Source organism: Oncorhynchus gorbuscha, linkage group LG06 (genome assembly GCF_021184085.1).
Source record: "Oncorhynchus gorbuscha isolate QuinsamMale2020 ecotype Even-year linkage group LG06, OgorEven_v1.0, whole genome shotgun sequence".
Lineage (NCBI taxonomy): Eukaryota > Metazoa > Chordata > Actinopteri > Salmoniformes > Salmonidae > Oncorhynchus > Oncorhynchus gorbuscha.
Window position 1 is genome coordinate 93,939,368 of NC_060178.1, and position 20,907 is coordinate 93,960,274.

The window sequence follows — 20,907 nt, forward strand, 5'->3', positions numbered from 1 at the left end:
ACTTCCCAATACATTATAAATAATTGTATTCTATATGCAAAGCAATACCTGCAGGACTGATTAAATTAATGAAATCTCATTTGTGTTTTGGTGAACATGTCATGATAGATGCACAATTTACGTTAGGTAGACCCCTGCTGGATAAGAAATGTAATACATTCATAAAGAACTTTTTCACTCCAAGAACAAGATCTCTTGTGGGATATTCTTCTGGAACGCACATAGTACTGAAATTGAATGGAAGAAAGCTTGGTTGCTTCCTCACAAATTTGTATATCAAATAAAGTAAAATAATTCACTTTAAAATCTTGCACAAACTATATCCTTGCAATAACCTGTCTAAATTAATTGTTTTAGAGGACACATGTATTTTATTTGATAAAGAAGGAGAAACTATAATACACATTTTGACTCTGTGAAGTAATTTTGGAGCGAGTTAAGTATTTAAATTTTTAATTTCATCAATAAGACCCATGAATTTACAATGAAAGATGTGATATGTTATTATTCAAATGAAAACAAAACCACTGAATTAGTAGTTAATTTCTTTGGTAAATTTTATATACACAAACTAATGTTTGAAATCTGTCTCTAAATCCAATATCTAATAAAATCCCTAGAATTAGTCAATAACAACAAAAAAAACATTTTTACAGCTCTATCATATATACAACTGTAACCCCTGGTTTTGTTATCCTTTTTTTTAGGAATTTAAACTTTTGAAAGTCAATCCTTGTGATTTTTGTTTATTCAGAAAAAAATATACATGTAGAGATGTCGTATGTTTGTATTGTAATTTGAAATGTTATATAAAAATCAAATGTTGTCCATGTGACTTCAGTAGTAGATAACTACACTGAACAAAACTAAACGCTACATGCAACAATTTTAAAGATTTTACTAAGTTTATATAAGGAAATCAGTCAATTGAAATAAATTCATTAGGCCATAATCTATGAATTTCTCATGACTGGGAATACAGATATGCATCGGTTGGTCACAGATACCTTAAAAAATACGTAGGGGCGTGGATCAGAAAACCAGTCCGTATCTGGTGTTACCACAATTTACGTCATGCAGCGTGACATCTCCTTCGCATACAGTTGATCAGGATGTTGATTGTGACCTGTCGAATGTTGTCCCACTCCTCCAATGACTGTGCGAAGTTGTGGTAATTGGTGGAAACTGGAACACTCTGTTGTACACGTAGATCCAGAGCATCCCAAACATGCTCAATGGATGACGTCTGCTGGCTATGCAGGCCATGGAAGAACTGGGACATGTTCAGCTTCCGTGTGTATTAAAATGTAATTGATCTAAAATGAAATTGTGTTCATTGCCCGTAGCGTATGCCTGCCCATACCATTACCCCACCGCCACCATGGGGCACTCTGTTCACAACACTGACATAAGCAAACCGCTTGCCCACACAATGCTATACACACTTTCTGCCATCTGCCCAGTACAGTTGAAACTGTGATTCTTCCGTGAAGAGCACACTTCTCCAGCGTGCCAGTGGCCATCAAAGGTGAGCATTTGCCCACAGAAGTCAGTTACAATGCTGAACTGCAGAAATTCTTGGGTTGTCCAAACCCACAGTTTCATCAGCTGTCCGGGTGGCTGGTTTCAGATGATTCCGCAGGTGAAGAAGCTGGATGTGGAGATCCTGGGCTGGCGTGGGTACACGTGGTCTGCGGTTGTGAGTCCGGTTGGACGTACTGCAAAATTCTCTAAAACGAGGTTAGAGGTAGTTTATGGTAGAAAAATTAACATTCAGCTCTGGTGGACATACCTGCCAATTGCACACGCCCTCAACTTGAGACATCTGTGGCATTGTGTGACAAAACTGCGCATTTTAGTGTCCTTTTATTGTCCCCAGCACAAGGTGTACCTGTGTAATGATCATGCTGTTTATTCAGCAGCTTGATTTGCCACACCTGTCACGTGGTACGGATATCTTGGCAAGGAGAAATGCTCACTAACAGGGATATAAACAAATTTGTGCACAACATTTTAGAAATATGTTTTTTGAGATGTTATTTCAGATCAGGAAAAATGGGACTAACACTTGTTGCATTTATATTTTTGTTCAGTATAATAACATTATACAGTGCTAGCTGTGCCACCAGAGACTCTGGGCTCGAGCGGCGCACAATTTTTAAATGTTTTATTTCACCTTTATTTAACCAGGTAGGCTAGTTGAGAACAAGTGATAAATGATCAGATGGTCATGTACAGGTAGAGATATTGGTGTGCAAAAGAGCAGAAAAGTAAATAAATAAAAACAGTATGGGGATGAGGTAGGTAAAAATGGGTGGGCTATTTACCAATAGATTATGTACAGCTGCAGCGATCGGTTAGCTGCTCAGATAGCAGATGTTTGAAGTTGGTGAGGGAGATAAAAGTCTCCAACTTCAGTGATTTTTGCAATTCTTTCCAGTCACAGGCAGCAGAGAACTGGAACGAAAGGCGGCCAAATGAGGTGTTGGCTTTAGGGATGACCAGTGAGATACACCTGCTGGAGCGCGTGCTACGGTTGGGTGTTGCCATCGTGACCAGTGAACTGAGATAAGGCGGATCTTTACCTAGCATGGACTTGTAGATGACCTGGAGCCAGTGGGTCTGGCGACGAATATGTAGCGAGGGCAAGCTGACTAGAGCATAGAAGTCGCAGTGGTGGGTGGTATAAGGTGCTTTAGTGACAAAACGGATGGCACTGTGATAAACTGCATCCAGGTTGCTGAGTAGAGTGTTGGAAGCAATTTTGTAGATGACATCGCCGAAGTCGAGGATCGGTAAGATAGTCAGTTTTACTAGGGTAAGTTTGGCGGCGTGAGTGAATGAGGCTTTGTTGCGGAATAGAAAGCCGACTCTTGATTTGATTTTCGATTGGAGATGTTTGATATGAGTCTGGAAGGAGAGTTTACAGTCTAGCCAGACACCTAGGTACTTATAAATGTCCACATATTCAAGGTCGGAACCATCCAGGGTGGTGATGCTGGTCAGGCGTGCGGGTGCAGGCAGCGAACGGTTGAAAAGCATGCATTTGGTTTTACTAGCGTTTAAGAGCAGTTGGAGGCCACGGAAGGAGTGTTGTATAGCATTGAAGCTCGTTTGGAGGTTAGATAGCACAGTGTCCAAGGACGGGCCAGAAGTATATAGAATGGTGTCGTCTGCGTAGAGGTGGATCAGTGAATCGCCCGCAGCAAGAGCAACATCATTGATATATACAGAAAAAAAGAGTCGGCCTCAGGATTGAACCCTGTGGCACCCCCATAGAGACTTCCAGAGAACCGGACAGCATGCCCTCCAATTTGACACACTGAACTCTGTCTGCAAAGTAATTGGTGAACCAGGCAAAGCAGTCATCCGAAAAACCGAGGCTACTGAGTCTGCCGATAAGAATATGGTGATTGACCAAGTCGAAAGCCTTGGCAAGGTCGATAAAGACGGCTGCACAGTACTGTCTTATCGATGGTGGTTATGATATCGTTTAGTACCTTGAGCGTGGCTGAGGTGCACCCGTGACCGGCTCAGAAACCAGATTGCACAGCGGAGAAGGTACGGTGGGATTCGAGATGGTCAGTGACCTGTTTGTTGACTTGGCTTTCGAAGACCTTAGATAGGCAGGGCAGGATGAATATATGTCTGTAACAGTTTGGGTCCAGGGTGTCTCCCCCTTTGAAGAGGGGGATTACTGCGGCAGCTTTCCAATCCTTGGGGATCTCAGATGATATGAAAGAGAGGTTGGACAGGCTGGTAAATAGGGGTTGCGACAATGGCGGCGGATAGTTTCAGAAATAGAGGGTCCAGATAGTCAAGCCCAGCTGATTTGTACAGGTCCAGGTTTTGCAGCTCTTTCAGAACATTTGCTATCTGGATTTGGGTAAAGGAGAACCTGGAGAGGCTTGGGCTAGTAGCTGTGGGGGGGCGGAGCTGTTCGCCGAGGTTGGAGTAGCCAGGCGGAAGGCATGGCCAGCCGTTGAGAAATGCTTGTTGAAGTTTTCGATAATCATGGATTTATAGGTGGTGACCGTGTTACCAAGCCTCAGTGCAGTGGGCAGCTGGGAGAAGGTGCTCTTGTTCTCCATGGACTTCAGTGTCCCATAACTTTTTGGAGTTGGAGATACAGGATGCAAACTTCTGCCTGAAGAAGCTGGCCTTAGCTTTCCTGACTTCCCTGAACAGTTGCATATCGCGGGGACTATTCGATGCTATTGCAGTCCGCCACAGGATGTTTTTGTGCTGGTCGAGGGCAGTCAGGTCTGGAGTGAACCAAGGGCTATATCTGTTCTTAGTTCTGCATTTTTTGAACGGAGCATGCTTCTCTAAAATGGTGAGGAAGTTCCTTTTAAAGAATGACCAGGCATCCTCAACTGACGGGATGAGGTCAATGTCCTTCGAGCATACCCGGGCCAGGTCGATTAGAAAGGCCTGCTCACAGAAGTGTTTTAAGGAGCGTTTGACAGTGATGAGTGGTGGTCGTTTGACTGCGGCTCTGTAGCGGATACAGGCAATGAGGCAGTGATCGCTGAGATCCTGGTTGAAGACAGCGGAGGTGTATTTGGAGGGCCAGTTGGTCAGGATGACATCTATGAGGGTGCCCTTGTAATTGGCCTAGCATCGTCCGGGTTGGGGAGGGTTTGGCCGGCAGGGATATCCTTGTCTCATCATGCACTAGCGACTCCTGTGGCGGGCCGGGCGCAGTGCACCCTGACCAGGTCCCTAGTTGTACGGTGTTTTCTCCGAAACACTGGTGCGGCTGGCTTTCGGGTTGGATGCGTGTTGTGTTAAGAAGCAGTGCGTCTTGGTTGGGTTGTGTTTTGGAGGACGCAACAGATCTCGACCTACGCCTCTCCCGAGTCTGTGCGGGAGTTGTAGCGATGAGACAAGACACTAACTACTAACAATTGGATACCACGAAATTGGGGAGAAAAAGGGGGTTAAAAAAATAAATAAAAAATTGTTTAGACTACTGACCTGTAGTGATAATGTGATGTAATTTGGCGGCGTTTTAGTAAAGTTGTGTTTGTGTGTGTGTGTGTGTGTCTCAGAAACGCATTTACTATATATGCAACCCAGATGCCAGGTGTCGAAGATGCAACTCAAACGCTGAACCAAAGACCCCTAGACTCACTCGGGTAGGAAGCTAGATTCAGCCGCGGGCCGATTTTAGTTGGAGCGGATGGTCGAAGCATATTAATTTCCACTGCAAATTGACCACAACTAAGCCATAAAAGAGATGTTTTTTTCAAATACAATAATTTCATACCTAGATTACCTTGAAACACAATCACATACTTTTGTATATATAGTGTATGTTGACACCCCTTCAAATTAGTGGATTCGGCTATTTCAGCCACATCCGTTGCTGACAGGTGTATAAAATCGAGCACACAGCTATGCAATTTCCATAGACAAACATTGGCAGTAGAATGGCCTTACTGAAGAACTGTGACTTTCAATGTGGCACCATCATAGGATGCCACCTTTCCTACAAGTCAGTTTGTCACATTCCTGCCCTGCTAAAGCTGCCCTGGTCATCTGTAAGTGCTGTTATTGCTTAAAAATTGTCTGTCCTCAGTTGCAACACTCACTACCGAATTCCAAACTGCCTCTGGAAGCAACGTCAGCACAAGAACTGTTCGTCAGGAGCTGCATGAAATGGGTTTCCATGACCGAGCAGCCTCACCCAAGCCTAAGATTACCATGTTCAATGCCAAACGTCGGCTGGAGTGGTGTAAAGCTCGCCGCCATTGGACTCTGGAGCAGTGGAAACGCATTCTCTGGAGTGATGAATCACTACACCATCTGGCAGTCCGACGGATTAATCTGGGGTTGGCGGATTAATCAGGGTTTGGCTGATGCCCAAATGCATATTACCAACTGTGAAGTTTTTTGGAGGAGAAATAATGGTCTGGGGCTGTTTTTCATGGTTTGGGCTATGCCCCTTAGTTCCAGTGAAGGGAAATCTTAACGCTATAGCATAAAATGACATTCTAGATGAATCTGTGCTTCCAACTTTTTGGCCACTGTTTAGGGAATGCTCTTTCCTGTTTCTGCATGACAATACCCCTGTGCACAAAGTAAGGTCCATACAGAACTGGTTTGTCGAGATCAGTGTCGAAGTACTTGACTGTCCTGCACAGAGCCCTGACCTCAACTCCTCCGAACACCTTTGGGATGAATTAGAACGCCGACTGCTAGCCAGGCCTAATTGCCCAACATCAGTACCTGACCTCACTAATGCTTGTGGCTAAATGGAAGCAAGTCCCTGCTGCAATGTTACATTGCCTTCCCAGAAGAGTGTAGGCTGTAATTACAGCCCATGATTTTGGAATGAGATGTTCGACGAGCATGTGTCCACATACTTTTGCTCATCTACTGTATGTCGTTTTATTTTTGCGAACACTTGAACATATTTCCTAAATCATGTTTTTTTGTTTGTTGCTGAATTCCTGGATTTTAGTCTTGACTAAGGCAAAAATCATACATTTCCTGTCATTCTTTCAGATCTCCACTGGGGCATAGGATCCATTTAGGATTTCTGTTCACTTTGTTGTAATGTTCTTCTATAACTTGCAGTCACTAAATGTATCACTAAACCAAACTTCAAAGCTTTGTCTCTATGTTGCATGTACATTCAATGTAAAAACCTAAGCAAAGCATGCCTTTGGGGCTTCTACACTGTCTGCAGAACTTGTTTTCTCACTCTGAGAAATACTTTTGCTTTTATATCCATTGGGTTGTCTGCATGACTTTTATATGACCCATTTACACCACCAGACAGACCACCTGCTGGTAATTGAGCAGGTCAATCCTGGTTGATGCTCTGTGTGATTGAGGCTACTTACATACTGAAATCCTACCCAGGATAACAATCACTGAAAATGTTAGTCACATTGTGACACTCAGAACATAAATGTTTATGACAATCATAATCTTAACTGTTGCTGTGTAAGATAGGTTCTAGGAATACATTTAATTTTTGTACGGTGCACTGAATTTGCCACAATCTGCATCTTCAAAGTGGATGGTAGCACTTAGAGGTCGACCGATTAATCGGAATGGCCGATTTAATTAGGGCTAATTTCAAGTTTTGATTTTTTATTTATCTAACCAGGTAGGCAAGTTCTCATTAACAATTGCGACCTGGCCAAGATAAAGCAAAGCAGTTCGACACATACAACGACACAGAGTTACACATGGAGTAAAACAAACATACAGTCAATAATACAGTATAAACAAGTCTATATACGATGTGAGCAAATGAGGTGAGATAAGGGAGGTAAAGGGGGAAAAAAAGGCCATGGTGGCAAAGTAAATACAATATAGCAAGGAAAACACTGGAATGGTAGATTTCCAGTAGAAGAATGTGCAAAGAAGAAATAAAAATAATGGGGTGCAAAATAAAATAAATACAAAAATACAGTAGGGAAAGAGGTAGTTGTTTGGGCTAAATTATAGGTGGGCTAAATTATAGGTGCAGTAATCTGTGAGCTGCTCTGACAGTTGGTGCTTAAAGCTAGTGAGGGAGATAAGTGTTTTGAGTTTCAGAGATTTTTGTAGTTCGTTCCAGTCATTGGCAGCAGAGAACTGGAAGGAGAGGCGGCCAAAGAAAGAATTGGTTTTGGGGGTGACCAGAGAGATATACCTGCTGGAGCGCGTGCTACAGGTGGGTGATGCTATGGTGACCAGCGAGCTGAGATAAGGGGGGACTTTACCTAGCAGGGTCTTGTAGATGACATGTAGCCAGTGGGTTTGGCGACGAGTATGAAGCGAGGGCCAGCCAACGAGAGCGTACAGGTCGCAATGGTGGGTAGTATATGGGGCTTTGGTGACAAAACGGATGGCACTGTGATAGACTGCATCCAATTGGTTGAGTAGGGTATTGGAGGCTATTTTGTAAATGACATCGCCGAAGTCGAGGATTGGTAGGATGGTCGGTTTTACAAGGGTATGTTTGGCAGCATGAGTGAAGGATGCTTTGTTGCGAAATAGGAAGCCAATTCTAGATTTAACTTTGGATTGGAGATGTTTGATGTGGGTCTGGAAGGAGAGTTTACAGTCTAACCAGACACCTAAGTATTTGTAGTTGTCCACATATTCGAAGTCAGAGCCGTCCAGAGTAGTGATGGCGGGCAGGTGCAGGCAGCGATCAGTTGAAGAGCATGCACTTAGTTTTACTTGTATTTAAGAGCAATTGGAGGCCACGGAAGGAGAGTTGTATGGCATTGAAGCTTGCCTGGAGGTTTGTTAACACAGTGTCCAAAGAAGGGCCAGAAGTATACAGAGTATATCGTATTCATAACAATCGGAAATGGGTATTTTTGGGAGCCGATTTGCCGATTAAAAAATATATATATATATATATATATATATATATATAAAATTGGCAAGTCAGTTAAAAGAACACATTCTTATTTTCAATGTCGGCCTAGGAACGGTGGGTTAACTGCCTCTTTCAGGGGCAGAATGACAGATTTTCTCATTGTCAGCTCGGGGGATCTAATCTAGCAGTTAACTAGTCCAATGCAATAACGACCTGCCTCTCTCTGGTTGCACTCCACAAGGAGACTGTTACACGAATGCAGTAAGCCAAGGTAAGTTGCTAGCTGGCATTAAACTTTTCTTATAAAAAACAATCAATCATAATCACTAGTTAACTACACATGATTGATGAGATTACTAGATATTATCTAGCGTGTCCTGCGTTGTATATAATCTGACTGAGCATACAAGTATCTGACTGAGCGATATGGGAGGCAGAAGCAGGCGCATAAACATTCATTCAAACAGCACTTTCGTGCGTTTTGCCAGCAGCTCTTCGTTGTGCGTCAAGCATTGCACTGTTTATTACTTCAAGCCTCTCAACTCCCAAGATGAGGCTGGTGTAACCGAAGTGAAATAGCTAGTTAGCGCGCGCTAATAGTGTTTCAAACATCACTCGCTCTGAGCCTTCTAGTAGTTGTTCCCCTTGCTCTGCATGGGTAACGCTGCTTCGATGGTGGCTGTTGTCGTTGTGTTGCTGGTTCGAGCCCAGGGAGGAGCGAGGAGATGGACGGAAGCTATACTGTTACACTGGCATTACTAAAGTGCCTATAAGAACATCCAATAGTCAAAATTTAATGAAATACAAATGGTATAGAGAGAAATAGTCCCATAATTCCTATAATAACTACAACCTAAAACTTCTTACCTGGGAATATTTAAGACTCATGTTAAAAGGAACCACCAGCTTTCATATGTTCTCATGTTCTGAGCAAAGAACTGAAACGTTAGCTTTCTTACATTAGCACATATTGCACTTTTACTTTCTTCTCCAACACTTTGTTTTTGCATTATTTAAACCAAATTGAACATGTTTCATTATTTACTTGAGGCTAAATTGATTTTATTGATGTATTATATTAAGTTAAAATAAGTATTCATTCAGTATTGTTGTAATTGTCATTATTATAAATAAATACAAATTGGCCGATTAATCGGTATCGGCGTTGAAAAATCATAATCGGTCGACCTCTAGTAGCACTGACCCATTAGAGTTCCAGGAAATAATGTGAGTTTGAAATGGAAAGTAGGATGCTTTTGGGTGGTTTATGGGCGGTTACAGTTTCTGTAAAGCTCTTTCATCCTCTTCTAGAGCTACAGAGCTAGTCTTGTTCAAGATGTTTACTTTTATATTCCTAGGTGTTACTTCATGTGTTCTACCTTCAGGGTGATTTTTGACACAGTTCAGTACTCCCAACTAGGCCTAGGTTAGTATCTAAAGAAACATTGCCTAACATCACCCTCTCTATTTGTGTTTTTTTTTGTCCAACAGCAATGAACAATGACCATAGTTGACAGATCTTCAGAGAAATCTGACCTAGAGTCAGTCGGGTGCAAGCGCTCAGGATCGCTGAACTTTCCCGGCGGTGACGGGAACGGGATGGACAGTGGCTGCTCCAGCTGGGGGCCGGGGGGCCCCTCGTCCTCCGACACCCCCAGGGTGAAGACAGGGGGCTGCATGGGTCCCACTCCTGGAGCCACAGTCAACAGCAGCAGTGCAGACAGGCCCAAGGAACAAGGTGAGGAGGGTTGGTGTGCTCAACTCAAATATTTTAACTCATAACAGATATAGTAGACAATGTATCTTTGGTTGCAGGACTCCCAAGTGTATAAAATTAATCCCGGGACATATTCTATTCTGTGCTAGCAAAACAGTCCTGCAGTTTAGTATCGGCTTCATCTGACCACTTTTTATAGACCGAGTCGCTTGTGCTTTCTGCTTTAATGTTTGCTTGTAAACAAGAATCAGGAGGATAAGAATTATGGTCAGATTTGCACGAGTCTCTGTGTATGGACTAAAGGTGGTCTGGATTTTGTCCCCCTCTGCTTGCAAATTTATAATAATAAATATAATAATAATAATATATGCCATTTAGCAGACGCTTTTATCCAAAGCGACTTACAGTCATGTGTGCATACATTCTACGTATAGGTGGTCCCGGGGATCGAACCCACTACCCTGGCGTTACAAGCGCCATGCTCTACCAACTGAGCTACAGAAGGACATGCTGATAGAAAATAGGTAAAACGGATTGAAGTTAGTCTGCATTAAAGTCCACAGCCACTTGGAGCGCTGCCTCTGAATGAGCATTTTCCCGTTTGCGTATGGCAGTATACAACTCATTGAGTGCAGCTTTAGTGTCAGCGTCGGTCTGTGGTGGTATGTTGACAGCTACAAAAAATACAAATTCAAATAAACCAAATGTTATTGGTCACATACACATGGTAATGCGAGTGTAGCGAAATGCTTGTGCTTCTAGTTCCGACCATGCAGTAATATCTAACAAGTAATCTAACAATTTCACAACAACTACTTTATACACGCAAGTGTAAAGGAATTAATAAGAATATGTACATAAGTATATGGATGAGCGATGGCCGAACGGCATAGGCAAGATGCAGTAGATGGTATAGAGTACAGTATATACATATTAGATGAGTAATGTAGGGTATGTAAATATTATTTAAAGTGGCATTGTTTTAAGTGACTAGTGATACATTTATTACATCCAATTATTAAATTGGCTAGAGATTTGAGTCATTATGTTGGCAGCAGCCACTCAATGTTAGTGATGGCTGTTTAACAGTCTGATGGCCTTGAGATAGAAGCTGTTTTTCAGTCTCTCGGTCCCAGCTTTGATGCACCTGTACTGACCTCTCCTTCTGGATGATAGCGGGGTGAACAGGCAGTGGCTCGGGTGGTTGTTGTCCTTGATTATCTATTTGGCCTTCCTATGATATCGGGTGGTGTAGGTGTCCTGGAGGGCAGGTAGTTTGCCCCCGGTGATGCGTTGTGCAGACCTCACTACCCTCTGGAGAGCCTTTCGGTTGTGGGCGGAGCAGTTGCCGTACCAGGCGGTGATACAGCCCGACAGGATGCTCTCGATTGTGCATCTGTAAAAGTTTGATGTGTACGCCGAAGAACTTTCTACCTTCTCCACTACTGTCCCGTCGATGTGGCTAGGGGGGTGCTCCCTCTGCTGTTTCCTGAAGTCCACGATAATCTCATTTGTTTTGTTGACGTTGAGTGTGAGGTTATTTTCCTGACACCACACTCAGAGGGCCCTCACCTCCTCCCTGTAGGCCGTCTCGTCGTTGTTGGTAATCAAGCCTACCACTGTCTTGTCGTCTGCAAACATGATGATTGAGTTGGAGACGTGGGTGAACAGGGAGTACAGGAGAGGGCTGAGAAAGCACCCTTGTGGGACCCCAGTGTTGAGGATCAGCGGGGTGGAGATGTTGTTTCCTACTCTCACCACCTGGGGGCGGCTCGTCAGAAAGTCCAGGACTCAGTTGCACGGGGTGGGGTCGAGACCGATGGTCTTGAGCTTAATGACGAGTTTTGAGGGTACTATGGTGTTAAATCCTGAGCTGTAGTCGATGAACAGCATTCTTACATAGGTATTCCTCTTCAGATGGGTTAGGGTAGTGTGCAGCGTTATTGCGATTGCATCGTCTGTGGACCTATTGGGTGGTAAGCAAATTGGAGTGGGTCTAGGGTGTCGGATAGGGTGTAGGTGATCTGATCCTTGACTAGACTCTCAAAGCACTTCATGATGATGGAAGTGAGTGCTACGGGGCGGGCGATAGTCATTTAGCTCAGTTACCTTAGCTTTCTTGGGAACAGGAACAATGTTGGCCCTCTTGAAGCATGTGGGAACAGCAGACTGCGATAGGGATTGATTGAATATGTCCGTAAACACACCAGCCAGCTGGTCTGCACATGCTCTGAGGACGCGGCTAGGGATGCCGTCTGGGCCGGCAGCCTTGCGAGGGTAAACGCGTTATGTTTTACTCACATTGGCTCCGGTAAAGGAGAGTCCGCAGATGAACACTCTCTAGGTAGCTAGTGTGATCTACAGCTTATCATGAGATACTCTACCTCAGGTGAGCAAAACCTCGAGACTTCCTTAGATATCGTGCACCAGCTGTTAACAAATATGCATAGGCCCCCGCCCTGTGTCTTACCAGAGGCTGCTGTTCTATCCTGACGATAGATATTGAAACATAAGATATTATAGTTTGTAATGTCTCGTTGGTAGGATATACGTGCTTTCAGATTGTCCCATTTTCCAGCGATTGAACGTTAGCTAGCAGGACGGAAGGCAAAGGCAGATTAGCCACTCGTCACATGATCCTCACAAGGCACCCTGATTTTTTTTCTCCGGCGCCATCTTCATATCGTTTTCCACATTTTGTTACGTTACAGACTTATTCTCAAATGGATTATACATTTTTTTCCCTCATCAATATATACACACACAATACCCCATAATTACAAAGCTAAAACAGGTTTGTAGATTTTTTTTGCACATTTATTAAAAATATAAAACAGATCCCTTATTTACATTAGTATTCAGACCCTTTGCTATGAGACTGGAAATTGAGCTCTGGTGCATCCTGTTTACATTGGTCATCCTTGATCTTTCTACAACTTGATTGGCATGATTTGGAAAGGCTCACACACCTGTCTATATAAGGTCCCACAGTTGACAAGAATTGTCCATAGAGCTTCGGGACAGGATTGTATCGAAGCACAGATCTGGGGAAGGGTACCAAAAAGTTCTGCAGCATTGACGGTCCCCAAGAACAGTGGCCTCCATCATTCTTGAATGGAACCACCAAGTCTCTTCCTAGAGCTGGCCACCCGGCCAATCGGAAGAGAAGGGCCTTGGTCAGGGAGGTGACAAAGAACCCGATGTTCACTCTGACAGAGCTCTAGAGTACCTCTGTGGGAGAACCTTCCAGAAGGACAACCATCTCTGCAGCACTCCACCAATCAGGCCTTTATGGTAGCTTGGCCAGACGGAACCACTCCTCAGTAAAAGGCACATGACAGCCTGATTGGAGTTTGCCAAAGGGTACCTAAAGGACTCTGACCAGGAGAATCAAGATTCTCTGTTCTGATGAAACCAGGATTGAACTATTTAGCCTGAATGCCAAGCGTTACGTCTGTAGGAAACCTGTCACCATCCCTACGGTGAAGCATGTGGGTGGCAGCATCGTGTTGTGGGGGTGTTTTTCAGCAACAGGGAATGGGAGACTAGTCAGGATCGAGGCAAAGATGAATGGCACAAAGTACAGGGAGATCCTTGATGAAAACCTGCTCAGGACCTCAGACTGGGCCAACGGTTCACCTTCTAACAGGACAACGGCCTTAAACACACAACCAAGACATGCAGTAGTGGCTTCAGGACAAGTCTCTGAATATCTTTGAGTGGCCCAGCCAGAGCCCGGGCTTGAACCGGATCGAACATCTCTGGTGCGACCTGAAAATAGCTGTGCAGCGACGCTCCCCATCCAACCTGACAGAGCTTAAGAGGATCTGCAGAGAAGAATGGGAGAAACTCTCCGAATACAGGTGTGCCAAGCTTGTAGCATAATATCCAAGAAGACTCAAGGCTGTAATTGCTGCCAAAGGTGCTTCAAAAGTACTGAGTAAAGGGTCTGTATACTTATGTAAATGTCATGAGTTAGATTTTAAAAAATATATAAATTTGCCAAAAAATATAAACCTATTTTTGCTTTGTCATTATGGAGTTGTGTGTGGATTGATGAGGGGGAAAATAATTGTATCCATTTTAGAATAAGGCTGTAACTTAACAAATTGGAAAAAGTCAAGGGATCTGAATACTTTCTAAATGCACTGTATTTCAAGCCTCTCCACACAGAGAGTGCTGAGTTGAGTAGCTGTAGTTTCCCACATCTCTTCTCATAAGTGACTGCCTGAACCGGTTCTCATAGGTGTTTTATGTTGCGGTCTTTTATAATGGCCCAGTTATGTAAACATATTGTTCTCTGAGGGGGTTTAAATCAATAGCCTGATGTACCCTGAACCATAGATCCTGTGGCACCACATGTTATGTCAGTAAACAAGAAACACAGGATTTTCCTGCCGTCCCCCAACCATCAAATATGCCCTAGCTTTGAATTGAAGTCTTTTCAGATTCTCTCAAAAATTGATTGTCAATTTCATCGTGCCTTCAAGTTGGACGCAGTCAAAAACAACTTTTCCTTAGACGACCTTCAGAGATTTATTCCCACTGTGGTCCTTCTGTAGCTCAGTTGGTAGAGCATGGCGCTTGTAACGCCAGGGTAGTGGGTTCGATCCCCGGGACCACCCATACGTAGAATGTATGCACACATGACTGTAAGTCGCTTTGGATAAAAGTGTCTGCTAAATGGCATATATTATTATTATATTATTATCTACCAGGCAACACTCCTTTTGTCATGTATTTGACCATTTCTTTCCCCTTCCCCTTTGCAGTGGTGCTGACCAGTGGGGACGGCATCGCCCTGCCCCAGAAGGTGCTGTTCCCAGCCGAGCAGCTCAGCCTGAAGTGGAACCAGGTCCACCGCATCGGATCAGGTCTCCAGAACCTGGGAAACACCTGCTTCCTCAACTCGGCTCTGCAGTGTCTCACCTATACCGCTCCCCTCACTAACTACATGCTGTCCCGGGAGCACTCTAAAACATGTATGTGGGTAATAGAACCAGGGGCTCTGTTACATTTTCATAGCAGGAGAAGGTTAGAAAGAGAAAGAAAATAAGTTATATTCGACAAACTGAGACTTCAGAAAGTATTCATACCACTTGATTTATTCCACGTTGTGTTACAGCCTGAATTCAAAATGGATTCATACATAAGCTACCACAGTTAACATGCATGTCAGAGCAGAAACTATACCATTAAGTCCAAGGAACTGTCTGTAGATCTGACGTAGAATTGTGATGAGGCATACAGTACCAGTCAAAAGTTTGGGAACCTACTCATTCAAGGGTTTTTCTTTATTTTTACTATTTTCTACATTGTAGAATAATAGGGAAGACATCAAAACTATGAATGCTGTGGTAGCCATGCTGGTTAAGTGTGCATTGAATTTTAAATAAATCACCGAGTGTCACCAGCAATGCACCATCACACCACCTCCATGCTTCATGGTGGGAACCACACATGTGGAGATCATCCGTTCACCTACTCTGCGTCTCACAAAGACACGACAGTTGGAGCCAAAAATCGCAAATTTGGACTCAGACCAAAGGACAGATTTCCACGTGTTTAATGTCCATTGCTCGTGTTTCTTGGCCCAAGCAAGTCTCTTCTTCCTATTAATGCCCTTTTAGTGGTTTCTTTTCAGCAATTCGACCATGAAGGCTTGATTCACGCAGTCTCCTCTGAACAGTTGATGTTGAGATGTGTGTGTGTTACTGAGCTCTGTGAAGCATTTTATTTGGGCTGCAATCTGAGGTGCAGTTAACTCTAATAAACTTATCCTCTGCAGCAGAGGTAACTCTGGGTCTTCCTTTTCTGTGGGGGTCCTCATGAGACCCAGTTTCATCATAGCGCTTGATGGCTTTTGTGGCTGCATTTGAAGTAACTTTCAAAGTTCTTGAAATTTTCCAGATTGACTGACCTTAAAGTAATGTAATGATGGACTGTCATTTCTCTTTGCTTATTTGAGCTGTTCTTGCCATAATATGGGCTTGGTCTTTTACCAAATAGGGATATCGTCTGTATACTAACCCTACCTTGTCACACCACAACTGACTCATGCATTAAGAAGGAAAGGCACACCTGTTAATTGAAATGCATTCCAGGTGACTACCTTGTGAAGCTGGTTGAGAGAATGCCAAGAGTGTGCAAAGCTGTTAAGGCAAAGGGTGGCTATTTGAATAATCTAAAATGTATAATATTTTATTTGTTTAACACTTTTTTTGGTTACGACATGATTCCATATGTGTTATTTCATAGTTGAGGTCTTCACTATTATTCTGCAATGTAAAGAAAGAAAAACCCTTGAATGAGCAGGTGTGTCCAAACTTTTGACGGGTACTATATATCTGGGGAAGGGTATAAAACCATTTGAGTGTTGAATGTTTCCAAGAGCACAGTGGTCTCCATCATTGGGAATTTGAAAAAATATGGAACTATACAGACTCTGCCTAGAGCTGGCCGTCCGGCCGAACTGAGCAACCGGGCAAGAAGGACCTTGGTCAGGGAGGTGACCAAGAACCCAATGACCACTCTGACAAAACTACACAGTTCCTTGGCTGAGATGGGAGAACCTGCCAGAAGGACAACAGTCTCTACATGACAACACACCTGGAGTGTGAAATCGAGATCATAAGGCAAAAGATTCTGTGGTCTGATGAGACAAATTGAACTATTTGGCCTGAATACAAAGCACTATGTCTGGAGAAGACCAGGCACAGCTCATCACCCGTCTAACACCATCCCTACTATGAAGCATGGTGGTGGCAGCATCATGCTATGGTGATGCTATTCAGTGACTGGGAGACTGGTAAGGATAGCGGGAACAATGGATGGCGCCAAATACAGGCAAATCCTTTACTGAGAACCTGCTTCAGAGTGCAAACGACCTCAGACTGGGGGCGAAGATTTACATTCCAACAGTACAATAACCACAAGCAGACAGCCAAAGCAATGCTCGAATGTTTTCAGAACAAGAGTTTGAAAATCATTGATTGGCCCAGCCAAAGCCTAGACTTGAATCCTATTGAAAATCTGTGGAAAGACTTGAGGGTTGCCATTCCCCATCTAACTTAACATAGCTTGAGAACATTTGCAAGAAAATCCCAAAAGTTGATCAACATATTCAAGATGACTCAAAGCTGTAATCGCCGCCAAAGGTGCTTCTCCAAAGTATTGACTCAGGGGTGCGAAGATGTCAATTCAAATTTTTTTCTATTTCATTTTCATTAAATTTTCTACAAATTCAAAAACCATGTTAACTTTTTATTTTGGAGTATTGTGTGTAGATGAGAGAAATCAAATGAATCCATTTTGAATTCGGGCTGTAACATAATGTGGAGTAAGTCAAGGGGTGTGAATACTTTCTGGGCACTGTATGTTGGTTGTTTGCTTAAAGAGATACTTGGGGTTTTGGCAATTTGTGATGGGATAAAAATAAAAATTACATATCGGGATATTATTTTTATGATATATTTTACATTATATTTTCGCTAGTTGGCTGTACCTGCACCAAGACTCTATGGTATAAACTTTAATTGCGCTAATGATAGAAGTAGTTTTGTGAGCCAATGCTAACTAACTTCCTTCATGCCGTTTATCTGACTCCGGGGAAGTAGATAAAAGGGCTTAATTGCCAAAATCCCAAAGCATCCCTTTAAAGGCCAAGTGCAGTCAACTATTTTAATGTGTTTTATATACATTTCCACCCTAAAAGTTGAAATAATACTGTGAAAATTATGATATTGCCCTTTAAGTGTAAGAGCTGTTTGAAAAGACTGCCTGAAATTTCAGCCTGTTTTGGTGGGATGGAGTTTTGGCCTACCTGGTGACAACACCAGGTGGTAAATTAGTTAATAGACCAATAAGAAAGAGTTCCAAACCTCTTTGCCAGTAACAGCTAGTTTTTCCCTCCCCACTCAGATCACTCCCAGACAATCAGAGCAAAATTCTTGCTTGAGAAATAGATTTTTGTTAAGCTATTTTGATTGTTTTCAATTAAACTGGTAAAGAAAAATCACATTAAGGTACTTAATTGTTACCCAGAAATGATAAATGATTTAATATTGAGACCTTTAAATGCATTGTACCTTTTAATACCTATTACCTGATTGACCGTCATCTGTGTTGATGTTCAGGTCATGAGCCTGGGTTCTGTATGATGTGCACAATGCAGAATCACATCACCCAGGTCTTCGCCAACTCTGGGAATGTCATCAAGCCCATCGGAGTCCTCAACGAGCTCAAACGTAAGTAGTGTTTACTTGGAATCAGAGGGGGAAAACCTTTAGCACAAAGTTGAAAGGAAAGTCTTTGTTCAGGCGTGTTGAAAGCCATTACAACTAAATAACATGTCCGGAAAATAGTTTTTCCCTTCAAAAATGGAAGGAGAGTTGGGACTGCATCACAGGTGCAGAATTCTGGGAAACCTAGTCAGCAAAATAGTTTTCCCTCCAAAAAAAAGAGTTGATGCTGTCATTTTTGTAGGGAAAACTGACAGGGTCAAAGTCTTATTTATTGAGTCTTCCTCCCCACCTCTGTATAACACCTGTGCAGGGATTGCAAAGCATTTCCGCTTTGGCAGCCAAGAGGATGCCCATGAGTTCCTGCGGTACACAGTGGACGCTATGCAAAAGTCCTGCCTGCCTCTAAACAAGTAGGTGTTACAGTGTTCAGCCACTAGGAAGCACTGTTCTGGACTTGCATCTGACCCACATTCACATATAGCACAGAGCGAGACATGATTAATATATCATGTTTTAGTGACCATCTCCTATACACCAGGGACCCCTAACTGACTTTACAATCCCCCTCCCGTGTAGTGGAAGGCTATTCTGCCCCCCAACAGGTTGCCTCTACTCTCAGCAATTACCTTTGCTCTATTTCCTCAGATGTCTGTTTCTCCTCAAAGGGCTGTCCCAATGACAAATTAAATTAAGGCTATCTTGATTTATATGATCCTGTGTATACGCATAAAGGCAATTTCCCTTAAGGCTATTGGGAGTCATTGATAAGCATCTTTAACGATTTTATGTTTACTTTTACAACAGATTGGACAGGCAAACGCAAGCAACCAGTTTCATCCATCAAGTCTTTGGAGGGTATCTACGGTCCAGAGGTAGGCTTATTGGTGTAATCTTTAAATGTCTCACTTACTGAAGCCGATATGAGAGTTGCTTGCCCTTTGGGGTATTAGACTAGTTTCAGTTGACGTCAGAGGTTTACATACACCTTAGCCAAATACATTTAAACTCAAATTTTCACAATTCCTGACATTTAATCCTCGTAAAAGATTCCCTGTCTTAGGATCACCACTTTATTTTAAGAATGTGATTTTTTTTTTTTATTATTATTTTTTAAATGTTTTATTTCACCTTTATTTAACCAGGTAGGCTAGTTGAGAACAAGTTCTCATTTGCAACTGCGACCTGGCCAAGATAAAGCATAGCAGTGTGAACAGACACAGAGTTACACATGGAGTAAACAATGAACAAGTCAATAACACAGTAGAAAAAAAGGGGAGTCTATATACAATGTGTGCAAAGGGCATGAGGAGGTAGGCGAATAATTACAATTTTGCAGATTAACACTGGAGTGATAAATGATCAGATGATCATGTACAGGTAGAGATATTGGTGTGCAAAAGAGCAGAAAAGTAAATAAATAACTGTGGGGATGAGGTAGGTGAAAATGGGTGGGCTATTTACCAATAGACTATGTACAGCTGCAGCGATCGGTTAGCTGCTCAGATAGCTGATGTTTGAAGTTGGTGAGGGAGATAAGTCTCCAACTTCAGCGATTTTTGCAATTCGTTCCAGTCACAGGCAGCAGAGTACTGGAACGAAAGGCGGCCGAATGAGGTGTTGGCTTTAGGGATGATCAGTGAGATACACCTGCTGGAGCGCGTACTACGGATGGGTGTTGCCATCGTGACCAGGGAACTGTGATAAGGCGGAGCTTTACCGAGCATGGACTTGTAGATGACCTGGAGCCAGTGGGTCTGGCGACGAATATGTAGCGAGGGCCAGCCGACTAGAGCATAGAAGTCGCAGTGGTGGGTGGTATAAAGTGCTTTAGTGACGAAACGGATGGCACTGTGATAAACTGCATCCAGTTTGCTGAGTAGAGTGTTGGAAGCAATTTTGTAGATGACATCGCCGAAGTCGAGGCTCAGTAGGATAGTCAGTTTTACTAGGGTAAGCTTGGCAGCGTGAGTGAAGGAGGCTTTGTTGCGGAATAGAAAGCCGACTCAAGATTTGATTTTCGATTGGACATGTTTGATATGAGTCTGGAAGGAGAGTTTGCAGTCTAGCCAGACACCTAGGTACTTATAGATGTCCACATATTCAAGGTCGGAACCATCCAGGGTGGTGATGCTAGTCGGGCATGCGGGTGCAGGCAGCGATCGGTTGAAAAGCATGCATTTGGTTTTTACTAGCGTTTAAGAGCAGTTGGAGGCCACGGAAGGAGTGTTGTATGGCATTGAAGCTCATTTGGAGGTTAGATAGCACGGTGTCCAATGACGGGCCGAAAGTATATAGAATGGTGTCGTCTGCGTAGAGGTGGATCAGGGAATCGCCCGCAGCAAGAGCAACATCATTGATATATACAGAGAAAAGAGTCGGCCCGAGAATTGAACCCTGTGGCACCCCCATAGAGACTGCCAGAGGACCGGACAGCATGCCCTCCGATTTGACACACTGAACTCTGTCTGCAAAGTATTTGGTGAACCAGGCAAGGCAGTCATCCGAAAAACCGAGGCTACTGAGTCTGCCAATAAGAATATGGTGATTGACAGAGTCGAAAGCCTTGGCAAGGTCGATGAAGACGGCTGCACAGTACTGTCTTTTATCTATGGCGG

At 43.3% G+C, this 20,907-nt stretch overlaps 1 protein-coding gene across 3 annotated transcripts in view; it reads left to right on the forward strand.

Moving 5' to 3' along the window:
• LOC124038565 (ubiquitin carboxyl-terminal hydrolase 42-like) overlaps positions 1-20,907 on the forward strand; it is a 33,051-nt gene that overhangs the window by 2,384 nt on the left and 9,760 nt on the right. For all 3 annotated transcript variants that reach the window (XM_046354592.1, XM_046354590.1, XM_046354589.1), the window contains exons 2-6: positions 9,824-10,070; positions 14,822-15,031; positions 18,185-18,295; positions 18,603-18,702; positions 19,097-19,164. In XM_046354592.1, the coding sequence (XP_046210548.1) occupies positions 9,833-10,070; positions 14,822-15,031; positions 18,185-18,295; positions 18,603-18,702; positions 19,097-19,164 (727 nt within the window). In that variant the 5' untranslated portion in view covers positions 9,824-9,832. The remainder of the gene's footprint in view (positions 1-9,823; positions 10,071-14,821; positions 15,032-18,184; positions 18,296-18,602; positions 18,703-19,096; positions 19,165-20,907) is intronic.